General features: G+C 44.5%; 1 protein-coding gene across 1 annotated transcript in view; it reads right to left on the reverse strand.

Moving 5' to 3' along the window:
* Positions 1-16,991, reverse strand: part of LOC141146167 (uncharacterized) — a 202,634-nt gene that overhangs the window by 142,684 nt on the left and 42,959 nt on the right. The window contains exons 5-7 of the mRNA XM_073632907.1: positions 14,946-15,096; positions 7,227-7,385; positions 1,873-1,982 (exon numbers count right to left, since the gene is read on the reverse strand). Of these exons, the coding sequence (XP_073489008.1) occupies positions 1,873-1,982; positions 7,227-7,385; positions 14,946-15,096 (420 nt within the window). The remainder of the gene's footprint in view (positions 1-1,872; positions 1,983-7,226; positions 7,386-14,945; positions 15,097-16,991) is intronic.

The raw sequence follows: 16,991 nt of genomic DNA on the forward strand, positions 1-16,991 counted from the left end.
GACCACCAAGCCTTAGGCATTGTTTACTTCCTCTGATGCTGGGGCATTGTCTATTCCCAATGGACACAATCCAGCCCCCCTGAAGTCTGAAAGACAGTAAACTGGCCCTTTATTTAAAAAAGGTTGGAGACTCCTACCTTAGAGGCTTGGGATGCCTTTTAAAATAAATGGCACCACTATGCAGAAATGCATGTAACATGCATTATGTTAAGTCATGCATTACCACAACACAAAGGTTTGGTCGATTGGAAAGGACATCTTAATTTATCTGAATGGAGTTCCTCTTTTATGCTTTGAGGTTCATGCAAAGAGCAGCGTTCATATGGAAACACATGAGGTAGTGGTACAATTATTAAACAATTTCCAGAAGGCAGCAGGTAAAGAACTCATTAGGTGAGGTTAAACAGTCAGGAGAGGATGTTGTTTCACTACACACTGCATAGGAAGTGGAAGTGTGGGCAGAAAACGTCCATCTATGTTTGCTGTATAATGCAGGTCTTCATGAATGGCCATTTGTGTAAGTGACTAAGCGCACGCAAATTACAAAGTAAAGGAAAAATAACTGGATTAATCAATATATTGGAGGATGTGGGAGAACTGATTTTATTAAGTGTAGGGAAATTACCTGACAATGTTTTGTTAAAATTACATCCAGGAGACATTGAGGGGAGAGGACACATAATATAAGGTTACTACACCCAATGACAATATTTCATGGTAGCAACTCCATATACAGTATGCCTAAAGGGATAGTCCACCCAAAAGTGAGCTCCATTCAATCGCTCATGTGACAAGGCCGGGCCTATAACCAGTTCTGTCTCATTAGAGCAGCCATTTTTAAACTAGGGTTCCTCCAGAAATTGCTAGGGGTTTCTTGAGCAATGGACAATTCCTGTCTCTCAGATAAGTAACCACTGATAACTAGGGGCATACGTACAGGGGTACCGATTACGAACCGGGCCCATGCTCCAGGGGGGCTATGCGGCACTCCTGGATAGGAGGGGCAGCAGCATGTAGGAGAACTGATCCATCCATGCAACCACTGAATGCCCGCTTCTCCTCCTCTCCCTTCTGCAAAGAGAGGGAAGTTTTGTCAGTTCCGTGGTACCCGTCTTTGCACACTTGCGGGGAAGTCCTGTGTGTTTGCAGATAGAAGGGGAAACCCATACGTGCATAGATGTACTGCAGGTAGGGTTGCCACTTTTTCTTCAAGCCAAACCCGAACACTTTGCAGTAACTTTTTTAGTGTACACTATAGGATTGCAACAGACCTGGGTCACCTTTGGGCACTCCAAAGAGAATAGTAATGTGACACACATAGTGCCCCCTCACCCTCCTGTCAAGCCCTGGTCCAAGCCACATTCCTGTCTGAATAATGTGTCCGGGTTTCAGGTGGACTGATACCCTGACACATGATTCAAAATCCGAACTGTCCGGGTGAATCCCAGACAGGTGGCAACCCTAGCTGCAGGGCTGTTGGGATCTATAGTCGTGCAGCACATCTGATCACGCGCAGAATCTGGGAGGGGGGGGGGGGCAGGCTTGGGACCCAGGGGGACCCAGACATCATTCTCGCCTAGGTGAGAATTGCAGAAGTACAGGGCAAGAGGAGTGAAAGTCCGCTTTAAGGCAAAGTTATCGGCAAATAAACAGGCTTATAGTAAAAATTGCTCTGTTAGCAATGAGAAAAATCGCTCCAAGGTAAATACAGTACGCTCCCACAATTCACTGCCAATAAGATAACAAAGTCATTTTTTGAGAAAACAAAGCAAAGATAAAAAAAGAATGGAACAAAGAAAGGTTAAATGGAAGTGCTTTGTATAGGGAGACTTTAAACCCCTGTAATCTGGAATCATCCATCTGCCAACTTACCACGGGTGGCATGTTTAACACCATCATTGTCAGACACGACAGGCCGGTGTCATCCTGGACACTTGCGTCACATTTCAGATTTAGTAACAGGCGAGCGGCTTCACTGCGATCTGACAAAGATGAATCAAAACATCACAATGATTTTTCACTTTTATGTGTCTTATTTATCAATCAGCCATTTTCCCAATATACTTTATTTTCAAAGAACAATTGTTCTGACTCACGTCATAGCTTCTGGTCTATAATGCCCATTTGTGGATGGCCTTATATATGATTTTCTTTAAACAAAAGTGGAGTTATCCTTTAACCCTTTCACTGCCACCGAAGTACGCTATATTGTCAAAAGTATTGGGAAACCTGCCTTTACACGCACATGAACTTTAATGGCATCCCAGTCTTAGGCTCCATTCACACTAGCGCGTTTTTTGATGCATTTTGCATTTTGCAGAAATGCATGGGAATTTTTTAACATGGGTTCCTATGGAACATGTTCACATCAATGCTTTTTTGTATCTCTGCGTTTTTGGAAAGGGTCGGGGACTTTTTTTCATGCAAAAAGCAGCGTTTTGCATGTAATGGATTTCAGTGGACAAGCATCAAAAACGCAAGTGCACCGTTTTTGCAGCGTTTTTGCAGCGTTTTTGGTGCGTTTTTGCCGTTTTTTTTTTGTAATTTTTTTTTAAGACTGTAAAAAAAATGAAAAAAAAAAAAAAAAAAACGCAAAACGCAAATCGCGGCAAAAACGCCGCAAAAACGCAGCAAAAACGCTACAAAAACGCTGCTCAAAAACGTGCCAAGCATGAAAAAAAAACCTCCAAAAACGCTCAAAAGCAACATGCATAGGTGTGAATCGAGCCTAAGTCCGTAGGGTTCAATATTGAGTTGGCCCACCCTTTGCAGCTATAACAGCTTCAACTCTTCTGGAAAGGCTGTCCACAAGATATAGGAGCGTGCCTATGGTAATGTTTAACCATTTTTCCAGAAGCACATTTGCGAGGTCAGGCACTGATGTTGGATGAGAAGTCCTGGCTCTCAGTCTCTGCTCTAATTCATCCCAAGGGTGTTCTATCAGGTTGAGGTCAGGACTCTGTGCAGGCCAGTCAAGTTCCTCCACCCCAAATTCGCTCACCCATGTCCTTCTGGACCTCAACCCGATAAAACACCTTTGGAATGAATTAGAGCGGAGACTGTGATCCAGGCCTTCTCATCCAACATCAGTACCTGACCTCACAAATGCGTTTCTGGAAGAATGGACAAACATTCCCATAGACACACTCCTAAACCTTGTGGACAGCCTTCCCAGAAGAGTTGAAGCTGTTATAGCTGCAAAGGTTGGGCCAACTCAATATTGAACCCTACGGACCAAGACTGGGATGCCATTAAAGTTCATGTGTGTGTAAAGGCAGGTGTCCCAATACTTTTGACAAGATTGTGTATGTCATTTGATGTGTTCCGTGGTTGCTGAGTAGCTCCCCCTTGGCTAGAATGAATACAGTAGCGACAAGCACTACAAAGCTAATGAAGTGCGTTCTGCACTCCATTTCCTTAAGGAGGAACTACACTGCATCTGAACAAACAAACCATTAACTATATGTAATTCATTTAAAATATTCAAAGCAAATTCCCCTATCTATCCATGTCTCCCTGCTTTATTTTGCTGAGAAATTACTTTAAAGGACAACCCCCTAGCATTTCTGGCCATGGCCATCTTGAGTAAGGGCAGATGCAGACAGAAGGATGTGCTTAGCTGAGAAAGCCCCTCCTCCCCTCCTGAAGACTCCTGGGATGTATGACATCATTTGCCTAGGCCTGGAAACCAGGAAGCAACTGAAGAAATGCAAAAAAAGTTTAAAACAAGTAAATACTGTATAACATACCTTCCTATCGATATACTAATGTTAGCAGCATAAAGATTACAAATAATCAAGTTCTGCTTTAGGTGGAAGGCAGGTGAGACTTCGGGGGGCTAATAGACACCCAATGTTTCATTAAGAGGATCTGTCATAACAAAATGCTATCACATTGGAGACATTTGTGAAAAAATAAAGTTAACAAAAAAAAATTAAATTTACACCAAAGCTCTTAAAGTGGAAGAAAAGCCTAACTATACCTTCACACGACCAGCCCAGACCAGATTGAACATAAATACACAGATCTTTTTTAATACAGGTTAGGTAGGAGGGAGGAAACAATTTTAAGAAAGTTATAGATAGGGTTTACTTCCACTTTAACCCCCCCCCCCCCAAAAAAAATTAAAAAATAATAGAGCCCTTCCCCTCCTACACACGTCACCTACATACGAAAACATGGATTGTGCTACACATCTTACATATTGTGGGAGTGAATGCAATAACTCTAGGGGCATTATTCTTGGTCAATTCTAACCTGTAGACATGTAGTGCCACCTGTGGAAAATTTTGGGTACCAAAGTTTGTCGTGGTTTGGAGGTTTAACTAATCTTCAGACCTAAATGATTCCTTAACCACTTGCTGACCAGCCGCCGTCATTATACTGCAGCAGGTCGACACATTCCTGCGAGCTGTCGTAGCTATACGTCGGCTCCTTTAAGCGAGATAGCAGGCGCGCCCGCTGCACTGCGGGGGTGCCGATGCTCGTGACCGGCAGTCGCGTTGACTGCCGGCCACGAGCGTTCGCGGGCATGAGAGGCAGAACAGGGACGTGTGTGTGTAAACACACAAATCCCTGTTCTGAGAGGAGATGCAGATCCTGAGTTCCTAATAGCTAGGAACCACAATCTGTCATCCCCTATAGTCCCCTATAGTCAGTCTCCTCCCCCCACAGTTAGAACACACAGTCAAGGAACACAGTTAACCCCTTGATCGCCCCCTAGTGTTAACCTCTTCCCTGCCAGTGACATTTATAAAGTAATCAGTGCATTTTTATAGCTCTGATCGCTGTATAATTGTCAATCGTCCCAAAAATGTGTCAAAAGCGTGCGATGTGTCTGCCATAATGTTGCAATCACGATAAAAATCGCAAATCGCCGCCATTACTAGTAAAAAAACAATAATAAAAATGCCATAAATCTATCCCCTATTTGTAGAGGCTATAACTTTTGCACAAACCAATCACTATACGCTTATTGCGATTTTTATTACCAAAATATGTAAAAGAATACATATCGGCCTAAACTGAGAAAAAAAAATAGCTTTTTTCAAAAAAAAATAGGGATATTTATTATAGCAAAAAGTACAAAATATTGTTTTTTTCAAAATTGTCGCTCTTTTTTTTGTTTATAGCGCAAAAAATAAAAACCGCAGAGATGATCAAATATTTGTGGGAAAAAAAGGACGTCAATTTTGTTTGGGTGCAGCTTCACACAACCGCGCAATTGTCAATTAAACTGATGCAGTGCCGTATCGCAAAAAATGCTCTGGCCATCGAGCAGCCAAATCTTACGGGGCTGAAGTGGTTAAAGATGTGTGCAAAAAATGCAAAAACAGCTCTGGCAGCAAAAGGGTTAGAGGGTCAGTTCACTCAAAACTGATATTTCTTTTTTAAGTATCCAAACCATATAAAAAACAGGGGACTGAAATAACCCACCGGACTCCACCTATATAACAAAATATGTATTTATTTTCCCTATGGCATTTTGTAGCTGAAGCTTGAGGCTCCAAAACGCTGGAGGAGAGAAAAAAATAGTTATTCTCTATGGAGATGGTTCACATCTGCACTCCAAGTCGCCTGAAGCCAAATTCGTGAAGCTCAAAAAAGTTCTGGAGTTTTTTTTATACCTTGAAACGGGCAGATTGGTGTGTTTTTGAAGCATTTTTTGTTCCATAGAAACACTTGATTTGAGCGCTTTTAAGCATTTTAACACATTTTGTCTTATGTTTTTCTGCTCAAATGCAATCAGTAAATGAAAATAAATAACTATTAAAAGAAATAGATAAAAAAAAACCCTTACCCAAACCCTTAACCTTAATATTAACCCTTAACCTACATGTTCTGGATTATAAATCACTCCGTATTTTACATTGTTCAATGGTTCTTCCATATCTCAATTATTGTGCAGGGGTTTGGGGCAATAATTATATAACTAGAATATATCCATTGACCGTATTGCAAAAGAAAGCAATACGGATTATTTATGGGGCAGGATATAGGGATGACAAAAACAAATTATTCTTACAGGTAAAACCCCTAAAATTCAAGGGCATGGTGCAATTACAGACGGCACAAATTATACTTAAAGCAAAAAGCTATTTATTTTCAGGAAATATACAAAAACTATTTGTTGCAAGGGATGTTATAAGGGAGTTATAATCTAAGGGGAATATTTAATTTTAAGACTATGACTGCGTGGACAACTAGGAAAAGCTACTGTATTTCTATTTGTGGAGTGAAACTGTAGAACAATGTGGAGCTCAAGAAATGTTTAAGCATAAACCAGTTTAAAAAGAGGTATAAAGAAATAATTTTTTCAGGATATAAGAATGAAGGTGTTTGAACTATTATTGTGTGGTTATTGTTTGTTTATTAATATTGTTATTGATTTTATTTTTTTTGTATTATTGTTAGCTTTGTCTGGGTGTGTATGTGCATTGTATGTATGCATATATGTGTATGATTATGTAGTTAGATTATTGGTAATTAGTATATTATATTTAAATTATTAATTATTGTATGACTTTTTAGTGATGGGACATTGAATAGTTTATTATTAATTTTGGAGAAGGGGTGGGATTAGATAAGTTTGTACTTCTTCCTATTTTTCTTCTTCACTTTTCGGATATGTAAACTAAATTATTTTTTATAGTTTTTTTTTTGTCTTCTTTTGTAACTAGTTGTTTTGTGATTGTCTACAAATGAATGATTAATTCTTTTATTTTGTATGGTTTTTTTTTTCACATGTTCGACATAAAGTAAAAACGAACTAACTAACCCTAACCCTAATATTAACCCCTAACACTAGCCCCTAACCTTATCTTCTAATCTAACAAATTAAATAAATAAAAAGTAAATAAATAATAATAAATAAACACATTAACTCCTAACCTTTAAACCATAACACTTAACCCCTTACAAAAAATTTAATAAATAAAAGCGGCTGAAAAAGCTGAAAATCATAGCAACAAAATGATGAAACAGATGATATTTTTTTTTCTATTGGCTAATTAAAAAACTCCAAAGCACAAAAACATTTAAAAACACTGTACACAAATGTTCAAAAACGCACATACAAACGCTTAAAAAAAATGCTCAAAAATGCAACGCTCTGGTGTGAGTGCAGATTTTGGGTTCTTCAAAAATGAATGATCAGTTTTGAGTGTAGTTCTTATTTAGTAAATCTAACATGTTCTCTATCAGGTGTCACAGTAGCCGGCACTTACCCAGTCCTGCAGCCAAGTGAAGAGGGGTGCGTTGTTTGTGATCCCGAGCAGTAGTGTCAGCATTGTTGTTTACTAGTATCTTCAGGGAACCAACGGCATCATACTTTGCAGCATAGTGAAGTGGGGTCTGCTTCGCTTTCGTTTCAGCATTAACGTTAGCTGGTAAAGGGTTAGTGTGATTGAATTTAAAGTGCAAACTCAAAATATAAAGATTAGAAAGTTGTTAACAATGGGGGGGGATTTACTAAAACTGGAGCACACAGAATCTGGTGTAGCTGTGCATATTATCCAATCAGCTTGTTCAGTTAAGCTTTGACAAAAAAACCTGGAAGCTGATTGGTTACTGTGCTGCACAGGTGCACTACATTTTGTGTGCTCCAGTTTTAGTAAACCTCGCAGAATATGTCTATTTAGGTTGATACTATTGTATTATTTATACCATGTCTTTCAGCTATATATCTGTAAATATGGTCAGCCACATCAGTATTTGTACTACAAGTTGTTGTCTTCTAGTACAAATAAATACCATACCAGGTCAGCGTTCTAATCGGTCTTGGCTGTTGACTTTTTGGTTCAAAGGCATTGTCCTATTTAATGCAATTTATACCAGTAGTCATTAAATAATGCATAAAGTTTGTAGTTTAAGTGAGACCTTGTATTGGCTAACTCAAGTTATTAAATAAATTCAATTAGCCTGAGGAAGGGATCTTTTGGATCCCGAAAGCTTCCATCTTTAACCACCTGAGTCCCTAGGTCTTTTTCTCCCTGATTCCCAAGTTATTTTCTGCAATGTCTTTGTTATGCATTTGAGTATTTATGGCCTACACTGATGTACTATAGATCACATTTTTTAGAACAGATAGGGCTTTAATTTGGTAGAAGGTTTCTATGAATATCATTTTGTATCTAAGGATTTTTTAAAGAAATAGTGGAAAAAAAAAAAGATTATCCTGTAATTTGCGCACCTCCAAGTGTGATTTCTATGTAACATAGAGTAATGGTAAAGCTCTGGGCAAACATTTGAGCTTCAACATCACAATGGGACACACAAGGAAATACATTTGGTTTGTGTAAACAGCATAACATCAGGATAAGATAGAGTTGGGTTGGCAAGGACACAAATTAGCATGGAAGTGACTTTTTTTTTATAGGTTTGCAATTGATAGCAATCCAAATGACAATGTGTGAACATGTCACACTTGCTCAGAAAATACAAATGTCATCCACATCATCCCATGTCATTGTTGTAAAATATATAGAGTCGTAGAGCCACTACAACATGTAGGCTATAATGGCACCAGGAAAGAAAGATTACATAATGAAACAATATTCTGATTTCAAGTATTACAATAAAAGCACAAAATGTGTACTTACTGAAAAAACACTCTAGTTTTCCTCACTCGATATGTTTGCTAAGTGGTTCTAATTTTAATCCTGGCATTCATCCTATGTGGCTGGTTGCTCTGATTTCTAAATCTCTAGTCTTGTTGTTTGCTTTATGTTCTGAAAGGCTGTAAATATGAGCCTTAAAAGGGAAGTTAATAAATGATAGTTGGTAGAGTTTTTAGGTGTGTATGTATTGTGAGATTGGGGTGATTAAACTCAAGCAATAGGTGCATTTGCAATGAGTTGCGCCAGTCCAAAACTGTATTTTAGGGCGTGGCAGCCCATTTTTATTTAATAAATGGAAATTTCACATGTACATCAGTCACCTATGGAGGTGTTTCTTCCACACAATGTGCACAAACAAAAACATTTGTTGACAGCACTGCTGCTCTTACCAGTCCCTTTGACTGTGTTGTCCAGCTCTCCTGGAACACATGGCTCTCTAGCCTTTAGTCGCAATGCCCCGTTGCATGGCCCACCTCTGGCTTATGGATTGGGGTTCTCCTGACACATCGATAGGGGCCAACCTGCTGTCTCCTGGCTTCTGGCTGGGCCCTCTGACCACTCAATGAGACCCTCTGTCTCTTGGCTTCTGGCTGGGCATTCTGACCCCTCAATGAAACTTCTGTTTCGTGGCTCCTGGCTGAGGCCCCCTGACCCTGGGTGAGACCGTCTGTCTCTCAAACTGGGAGTGGTCTCCAAACTGGAAGCTGTCTCCAAACTGGGAGCTCTGAGCTATAGTCAGCCCTGAGTATATAATGACCCCACACACTTGTGTACTCAGACGGATTGCAGGCACCTAGTAAACTCCAGCCACAGGATAGAAAAGCCTGGAGCAAAAAAAATAGGCGCAGGGCTGACATGACATGGGAAACAGGGTATAGGTAACAAGAGATAGGGGGTGGATTAGGAAGGTGCTGAGGGGGAGGGGACAAGAGGGGGAAAGTTCCAGCAGCAACATGGCCGAGGTGGAAAAGCTCCTGGCCCAACTGAGAGAGGAAGCAGTGGTTTGGGGTCCTGGGTGTGGTTGCAAGAGACTCTAGGGCTGATGTTATCACAGCCGGAGGCGGAGGTGAGTCCCGGGGGATGAAGGCTACTTGAGTGCGGAGGTCTAGGCCTTCTCACTGGACCCCTTCCCCAGGTCACATCAACAGAAGGGGGTCCCCCTACGGGGCCTCCGCTGGGACCCCCTCCAAAGTGCACAGCTATGCTGGCTAGGGGGAGTCCTGTAAGTAATCCCCTCCATCGTCGGAGTTCCCCAGGCGGCCGTCTCAGGTGTGCCGGGGTGGCATAGCGGCCCGCTCAGTGGCGGGAGCTGAAGAGCGGGGTCCCCACCCCTGGCGTGTCATCAGCGGGCCTGGGGCCTTGGCGTGGGAGAGATGGCGTGGCGGTCCCCAGGCCTTCCAATGCCTTGGCAGGGGACCTACAGAGGAGCGGTGGAGAGCAGCTGGGAGGACATTGAGGCGGGCGGGGCAAGCAAGACTGAGGCCCCACACACTGGTCTTGGGAAGGCTGTCCGGAAGTCAGTGAGCGGGTATGCAGCACGGAGGAGTGGTCGGATGGCTGCAGGTCCCTCGGCAGCCAGAGCAGTGGTGTCTGGCGTGCTGTCTTCGGGTGAAGAGGAAATGTCCGGGCAGAGGTCGGAGGGCGAGCTGGCAGGGCCTGAAGAGGATGCTGTTCCCCCTAGATGTGCGGTGCTGATGGAGACCAGACGGTTGGCTAATGGGTCAACACCTGTGCAGCCCGGTGAGTCACCTTTAGCTTTACAAGACTTGGGATTGTCTGCTAGTGTAGGGCAAGGAGGCCGGGGAGGTGGTTACGTAGAACAGACTGGGGTTGTTGCTGGGGAGGGGGCGCTGCAAGCTCTGCTGGTCAGGGGGGCACTACTCCCGGTATGGCAGCTGGGGGGGGGGCTGCAGGATTGCTGGGTTTCTTGGCAGGGATCAAAGAGTTGGTTAACAAATTTGAGAATGCGGAAAGAATGCAGCGGCCTGGGTTCCTCCTGCAGGGGTGGCTGGGGCAGCCACGGCTGCTGGGGGGGTGGTAGTCCAGGTGGTTCCGGCGGTGCCAACTTTGCCTGCCTCAGCGGAACCCACGGGTACGGTCCAGCAGGTGCCAGCCAAGGGTTCAGTGGCGGGGGAGGCTACAGGCAGGCAGGATGTCATTCAGTTGGCGGATTCCGCCAAATGTGAGGTATATGTTTGCTATGAGGGGCCGTTGGGTGCGCACCTGAAGCCGGAAGTACGGGAAAAGCTGTGGAAAAGTGAGTATGTTGAGATTTTTTCCCTGCTGCCGCTAGAAAAATTAAAACTAGGTGGGGTTAAGCCAGATGATTCCAAAAAAGAGGACAAAGAAAAGCGGAGGTACAGGTTGATTCCGCAGACTTTGCCAACTGGCTACAGGCGCTTGCCATCATGGCGAGCGTTATTGGGGAAAAGAACCCTGAATACTGTTCGGGGTCCCCACCCCTGGCGTGTCGTCAGCGGGCCTGGGGCCTTGGCGTGGGAGAGATGGCGTGGCGGTCCCCAGGCCTTCCAATGCCTTGGCAGGGGACCTACAGAGGAGCGGTGGAGAGCAGCTGGGAGGACATTGAGGCGGGCGGGGCAAGCAAGACTGAGGCCCCACACACTGGTCTTGGGAAGGCTGTCCGGAAGTCAGTGAGCGGGTATGCAGCACGGAGGAGTGGTCGGATGGCTGCAGGTCCCTCGGCAGCCAGAGCAGTGGTGTCTGGCGTGCTGTCTTCGGGTGAAGAGGAAATGTCCGGGCAGAGGTCGGAGGGCGAGCTGGCGGGGCCTGAAGAGGATGCTGTTCCCCCTAGATGTGCGGTGCTGATGGAGACCAGACGGTTGGCTAATGGGTCAACACCTGTGCAGCCCGGTGAGTCACCTTTAGCTTTACAAGACTTGGGATTGTCTGCTAGTGTAGGGCAAGGAGGCCGGGGAGGTGGTTACGTAGAACAGACTGGGGTTGTTGCTGGGGAGGGGGCGCTGCAAGCTCTGCTGGTCAGGGGGGCACTACTCCCGGTATGGCAGCTGGGGGGGGGGCTGCAGGATTGCTGGGTTTCTTGGCAGGGATCAAAGAGTTGGTTAACAAATTTGAGAATGCGGAAAGAATGCAGCGGCCTGGGTTCCTCCTGCAGGGGTGGCTGGGGCAGCCACGGCTGCTGGGGGGGTGGTAGTCCAGGTGGTTCTGGCGGTGCCAACTTTGCCTGCCTCAGCGGAACCCACGGGTACGGTCCAGCAGGTGCCAGCCAAGGGTTCAGTGGCGGGGGAGGCTACAGGCAGGCAGGATGTCATTCAGTTGGCGGATTCCGCCAAATGTGAGGTATATGTTTGCTATGAGGGGCCGTTGGGTGCGCACCTGAAGCCGGAAGTACGGGAAAAGCTGTGGAAAAGTGAGTATGTTGAGATTTTTTCCCTGCTGCCGCTAGAAAAATTAAAACTAGGTAGGGTTAAGCCAGATGATTCCAAAAAAGAGGACAAAGAAAAGCGGAGGTACAGGTTGATTCCGCGGACTTTGCCAACTGGCTACAGGCGCTTGCCATCATGGCGAGCGTTATTGGGGAAAAGAACCCTGAATACTGTTCGGCGCTCTTTTGTTACCAGGATTCAGTAGGAAAGGCATATAGAGTCTACGGGGGCACAGCATGGCTTAGGTATGATAAACAGTATCGACAGCGGAGAGCTATACAGCCGTCGTTGAGATGGGATCACAAAGACATCAGTCTGTGGATGCGCCTTAAGACGTCTGCGCGGGCTCCGAACCAGTTTTTTCAGGGAGGGGCTGGTGGACCCGCGGCCCTGGGACAGTTGGCTGGAAAAAAAAAGGGGGTGTTGGCAGTACAATGCAGGGACCTGCAAGTTCGGAGGAGCGTGCCGTTACAAGCACGAGTGTTCGGGTTGTGGAGGGGCTCACCCGTTGTCCAGATGTTTTAAGCAAGGAAAAGGCCATTCCAGGGAGGCTGGACACAAGAGGGAGGACTCCAGTAATGGTGGAAAGGATGCGGCCGTTTCTTGGTAGGTATCCGGATAAAAAAGCGGCACAGTTGTTAGATTCAGGGTTCACAGAAGGGTTTAGGATTCCGTGCAATTTAGAGGTGGTTCCCCCGGTGTCCCGGAAATTGCGTTCAGCCATGCAACATTTGGATGTAGTTTCGGAGAATCTGCGTAAGGAAGTTGCATTGGGTCACATGGGGGTCCCTTTCCATCTGCACCGTTCGCTGACCTGGTGGTGTCCCCTTTGGGGTGGTGCCGAAGAAGGAACACAACAAATTTAGGTTGATTCACCACCTTTCCTTTCCAAAAGGAGGGTCGGGGAATGATGCCATTGACCCGGAGGCATGTTTGGTGAGTTATACATCGTTCGATGCTGCGGTGGGTTGGGTGCGTCATTATGGGAGGGGGCGTTGATGGCTAAGGCTGATGTGGAATCGGCTTTTCGGTTGCTCCCGGTGCACCCGGATAGTTTCCGGTTGCTGTGGTGTCATTGGAACGATGACTGTCTTTGTCATTGTCTGGTCTGACATGGTGGCTCGTACAACATGGAGGATGGTCAGCTCTGCGGAAGGGATTAACAGGGCTCGGGGGAAGATTAATAGGGATGTGAGCAGGTTTGTGGTTAGGAATGGGGGGCTGGCAATCAGGCATTTGAAGTTGGAGACTTGGAGATACCTGAGGGAAGATGGAGTGCACCTGAACGAGGTGGGAATCGACATGTGGGTTTGGGGTTGCAGGATGGCATTCAGAGAGCAATTCGGGTGTGGAGGGGCACCCAAGGGTAAGGTGTTTTCCTTGGGCGCTGTGGCGGGTGTTGGTCTTTGCAGGGGAAGGAAGATATTTCAGAAGGAAGTGTTTAGGACCTATCGTTGGTATGGGTCCTTATGGTGGTGTTCCAGCTAACGGAGGTTAGCTAGAAATTGGTAATGGGTGCACTGCGGTCAGTGGTTATCTCTGAGCCAGCCTGTCCGCTTGAGGCCTATTAACACATTTTGAGAGGTACCGCAGTGCAGTATTGTTTACACAGATGGTTATGGAAGTTCCTGCAAAGACCAACGCTAGGTAGATTGATGGGGTTAATAACAGATGTTTTGATGTTGATGTTAATTTGAATATATATTTGTTTAAATAAATTAGGCTGCTACGGCCTATGTTTTACTCCAATCTCGGTGTGCTCTCAATTAATATAGTTAAGGTTAACAGGTTGGGGTGAGGTACATCTGTTATACAATAGTCGTGAAAGTTACAAACCAGAACTTCAGAATCTGGAGAAGTGATAGTGCAGAACCTCACATTAACCCTGAATGTGAATCATGTGTCACATTTTCTTATATTCTCCCAGTCACAGAGCCTCCCTTTGTCACAGTATGTATGACTTTGTATGGATTTCCCCTTACTTCCTGTTCTGACGCCTGTCATTCAAACAGGAATTTAAAAGGTGGTTGGTGGGGCTACTTTTTGGGGCACCTGCAAACTCTTTTTAGTTTCAAGGGGTCTGAGATGTGGAACACAGGACTCACAAAGGGAGCTCCAAAACAAGACAAGCTCCCATGGATCTTCAAAGATCCCCCCACTAGCTGCCCTCCAATCCCAAGATCTCCAGAGATCACCCCCACCAGCTGCACTTAAATCAACAGACCCAAAGATCCCTTATCCCAAGTCATCCGGGGAGTGAAACTAGTGGATGTGTGAACCATCACCCATAACATCACCCCCATGGACACAGAGCTGCAACCCACAGGGTGAATTCAGATTCGTCAAAGACCAGTCCTTGCCTCTACATGCCCGAGATCTCTCCCGCAGGATTTCTTTCTCCAAGGCTTACACAGTGTATAGATAAAAAATGTCCACACAAATATTATGCCAAAATACATTCTCTTTAATTGATGTGACTTCATCCTTATCCTGTCAATTACAGGACGTAGATATTATGGGGGGTGGGGAGAAGAGCAACACCCTGACTTGTATAGTGTCGCTGAAACTAGCCCGCACTCAAGCAATGAAGTAGAAAAAACGGAGCATGGACAAAAACTAATATGACGCAGTATGTTCTATAAGGTACAGTACATGTAGTATATGGCTGGTTAATGTAATGTCATTACTTCTAGGGTAAACTTACGTAGGAAAAAGCAGGCTGAAGTTCTGCTTTAAATATACATTACTTTAAACATAACCTGTAATCTACTTTATATAATTCTTTTACTACCAATATCAGACAAACACGTAGAATGTAAAACTTACAAAAATATCCATTGATAGATTTTGGAGATAATGTTATTTTTTTTCTGCATACCAAAATCTTATATTACTTTCTAAAGTGACAATGCTGTTATGTTACCTCCTCTCTTTAGTAATAAGGTGACCATATCTGGGTAATCCACAGCAGCTGCTATGTGTAGAGGGGTGATGCCATGCTGGTCTGCTTTGTTTACCTTAGCCTGGCGCTCAATCAAGAACTGGGAGACTTCAATGTGCCAACTTTTGGCTACCTAAGTGTGAAACACACAAAACATTTTAATCAAAAACTGTGCCTTCCAATGGAAGAACAGTGTACAGTATGTAATACGTGGCAGAAGACTAGGAGTCACATAAGGTGCCTAGGCCCTGAGGGTTAGATATGAACCATGCAACCTGAGCTGTGCTGGCTACAGGTGGCCATTAAGGGCAGTTGAAAGTGATTGTGAATCTTTGTTCCATATAAAGTGGACGGTGACTACACAAGAGTTCTATATACAACCCTACTGCATGCAAGTAGATAACACAGGCTTTAAAACTGGCTAATGAAACTAGATGACAAAAAAAGCCAACAATGTCTCTAACCCCTCCACACTCCAAATTACAATCTAAAACAAAATGAAAAGCTTTAGCAGGAGTTGGGTTTTGAATGGTTACAGGTACACCCCTATGGTCACTCTAGACTTTGTCCAGCTTTGGTTTCTAGGATGGAGCCACAGGTAGGAGAGGGCCATGTAGTTGCAGTCAGAATGAAGACAACTTGTGCCCGTTGACAGCAGTCATCGTGACTCCATTTTAGTAACCACAGTTGGACAGAGACTGGAGTGATGGTAGGTGAATTGCTTGCACCACCAAGCTACTAAATCACTCTCTCATTATCTCTAAACTCATACTGCAATTCCCTTCTTGTTGGCCTACCTATACATATGCTATCCCCTCTTCTGTCTATCATAAATGCTACTACCAGAATCAGCCACCTTTCCAACCGCTCAGCGTCCAGTCTCTCCAAATCCCTCCACTGACTTCTGTTCACCCAATGAATAAAATTCACCTAACAAAAAAACAGTAAGCCATCCATAACTCTGCGTCGAGGTATATTGCCAATATCATCTCAAAATATCACCCAAACTGTTCACTTTGCTCCTCCCAAGACCTCCGGTTGTCTAGCCCTCTCGTCACTTCCTCCCATGTACACCTCCAGGATTTCTCTAGAGCATCTCCCATACTCTGAAACTTTAACCCAAGCTGTCCGGCTATCTCCCACTCAGTTTGCCTTTGTGTGATGCCCGAAGGCTCAACTCTTTGTGGAAGCCTATCCTACCTCCACCTAACTAATGTACTTTTACTTTCTTCATCAAATCATCCCCCCACAGCTGTTACCAGTTGTATCACTTGCCACTCCCTTTTAGATTGTAGGCTCCCATGAGCAGAGCCCTCGTAATCCTCTTGTCTTGAATTGTTTAACTGTACTGTCTCACTTTATAATTGAAATCATTGCCCAAACTGTTGGCGCTATATAAATCCTGTATACTAATAATAAATGCAATTAGTTATACTGCGGCAGGTTGGCTCCCCTGGGCAAATTGTGGTAGCTGTACGTCGGCTGCTTTAAGATAACTAGGGGGCACATGCGCCCGCGGCACGATGACAAAGCCAATGCGAGTGCCCGATGGCCGCGATGTCCGCTGGGCGCCCACGATCGTTCCTAAGAGAGACAGAACGGAGAACTGTCAATGTAAACAGACAGATCTCTGTTCTGTCAGGAGAGAGGAGACAGATCTCCTGTTCATACTGGTTATGAACAGCGATCGGTCTCCTCCTCCATGCAGTCCCATCCCCCCACAGTTAGAAACACTCCCTAGGACACACATTTAACCCCTTGATCGCCCGCTAGTGTTAACCCCTTCCCTGCCAGTGACATTTATACAGTAATCAGTGGCTATTTTTAGCTCTGATCGCTGTATAAATGTCAATAGTCCTAAAAAAGTGTCAAAAGTGTCCGATCTGTCCGCCGCAATCCCGCTAAAAATCACTGATCCCCGTCATTATTAGTAAAAAAAAATAAAAATGCCATAAATATATCCCCTATTTTGTAGACGCTATAACTTTTACACAAAACCAATCAATATACGCTTATTGCGATTTTTGT

Source organism: Aquarana catesbeiana, linkage group LG05, assembly GCF_042186555.1.
Source record: "Aquarana catesbeiana isolate 2022-GZ linkage group LG05, ASM4218655v1, whole genome shotgun sequence".
Classification (NCBI taxonomy): domain Eukaryota; kingdom Metazoa; phylum Chordata; class Amphibia; order Anura; family Ranidae; genus Aquarana; species Aquarana catesbeiana.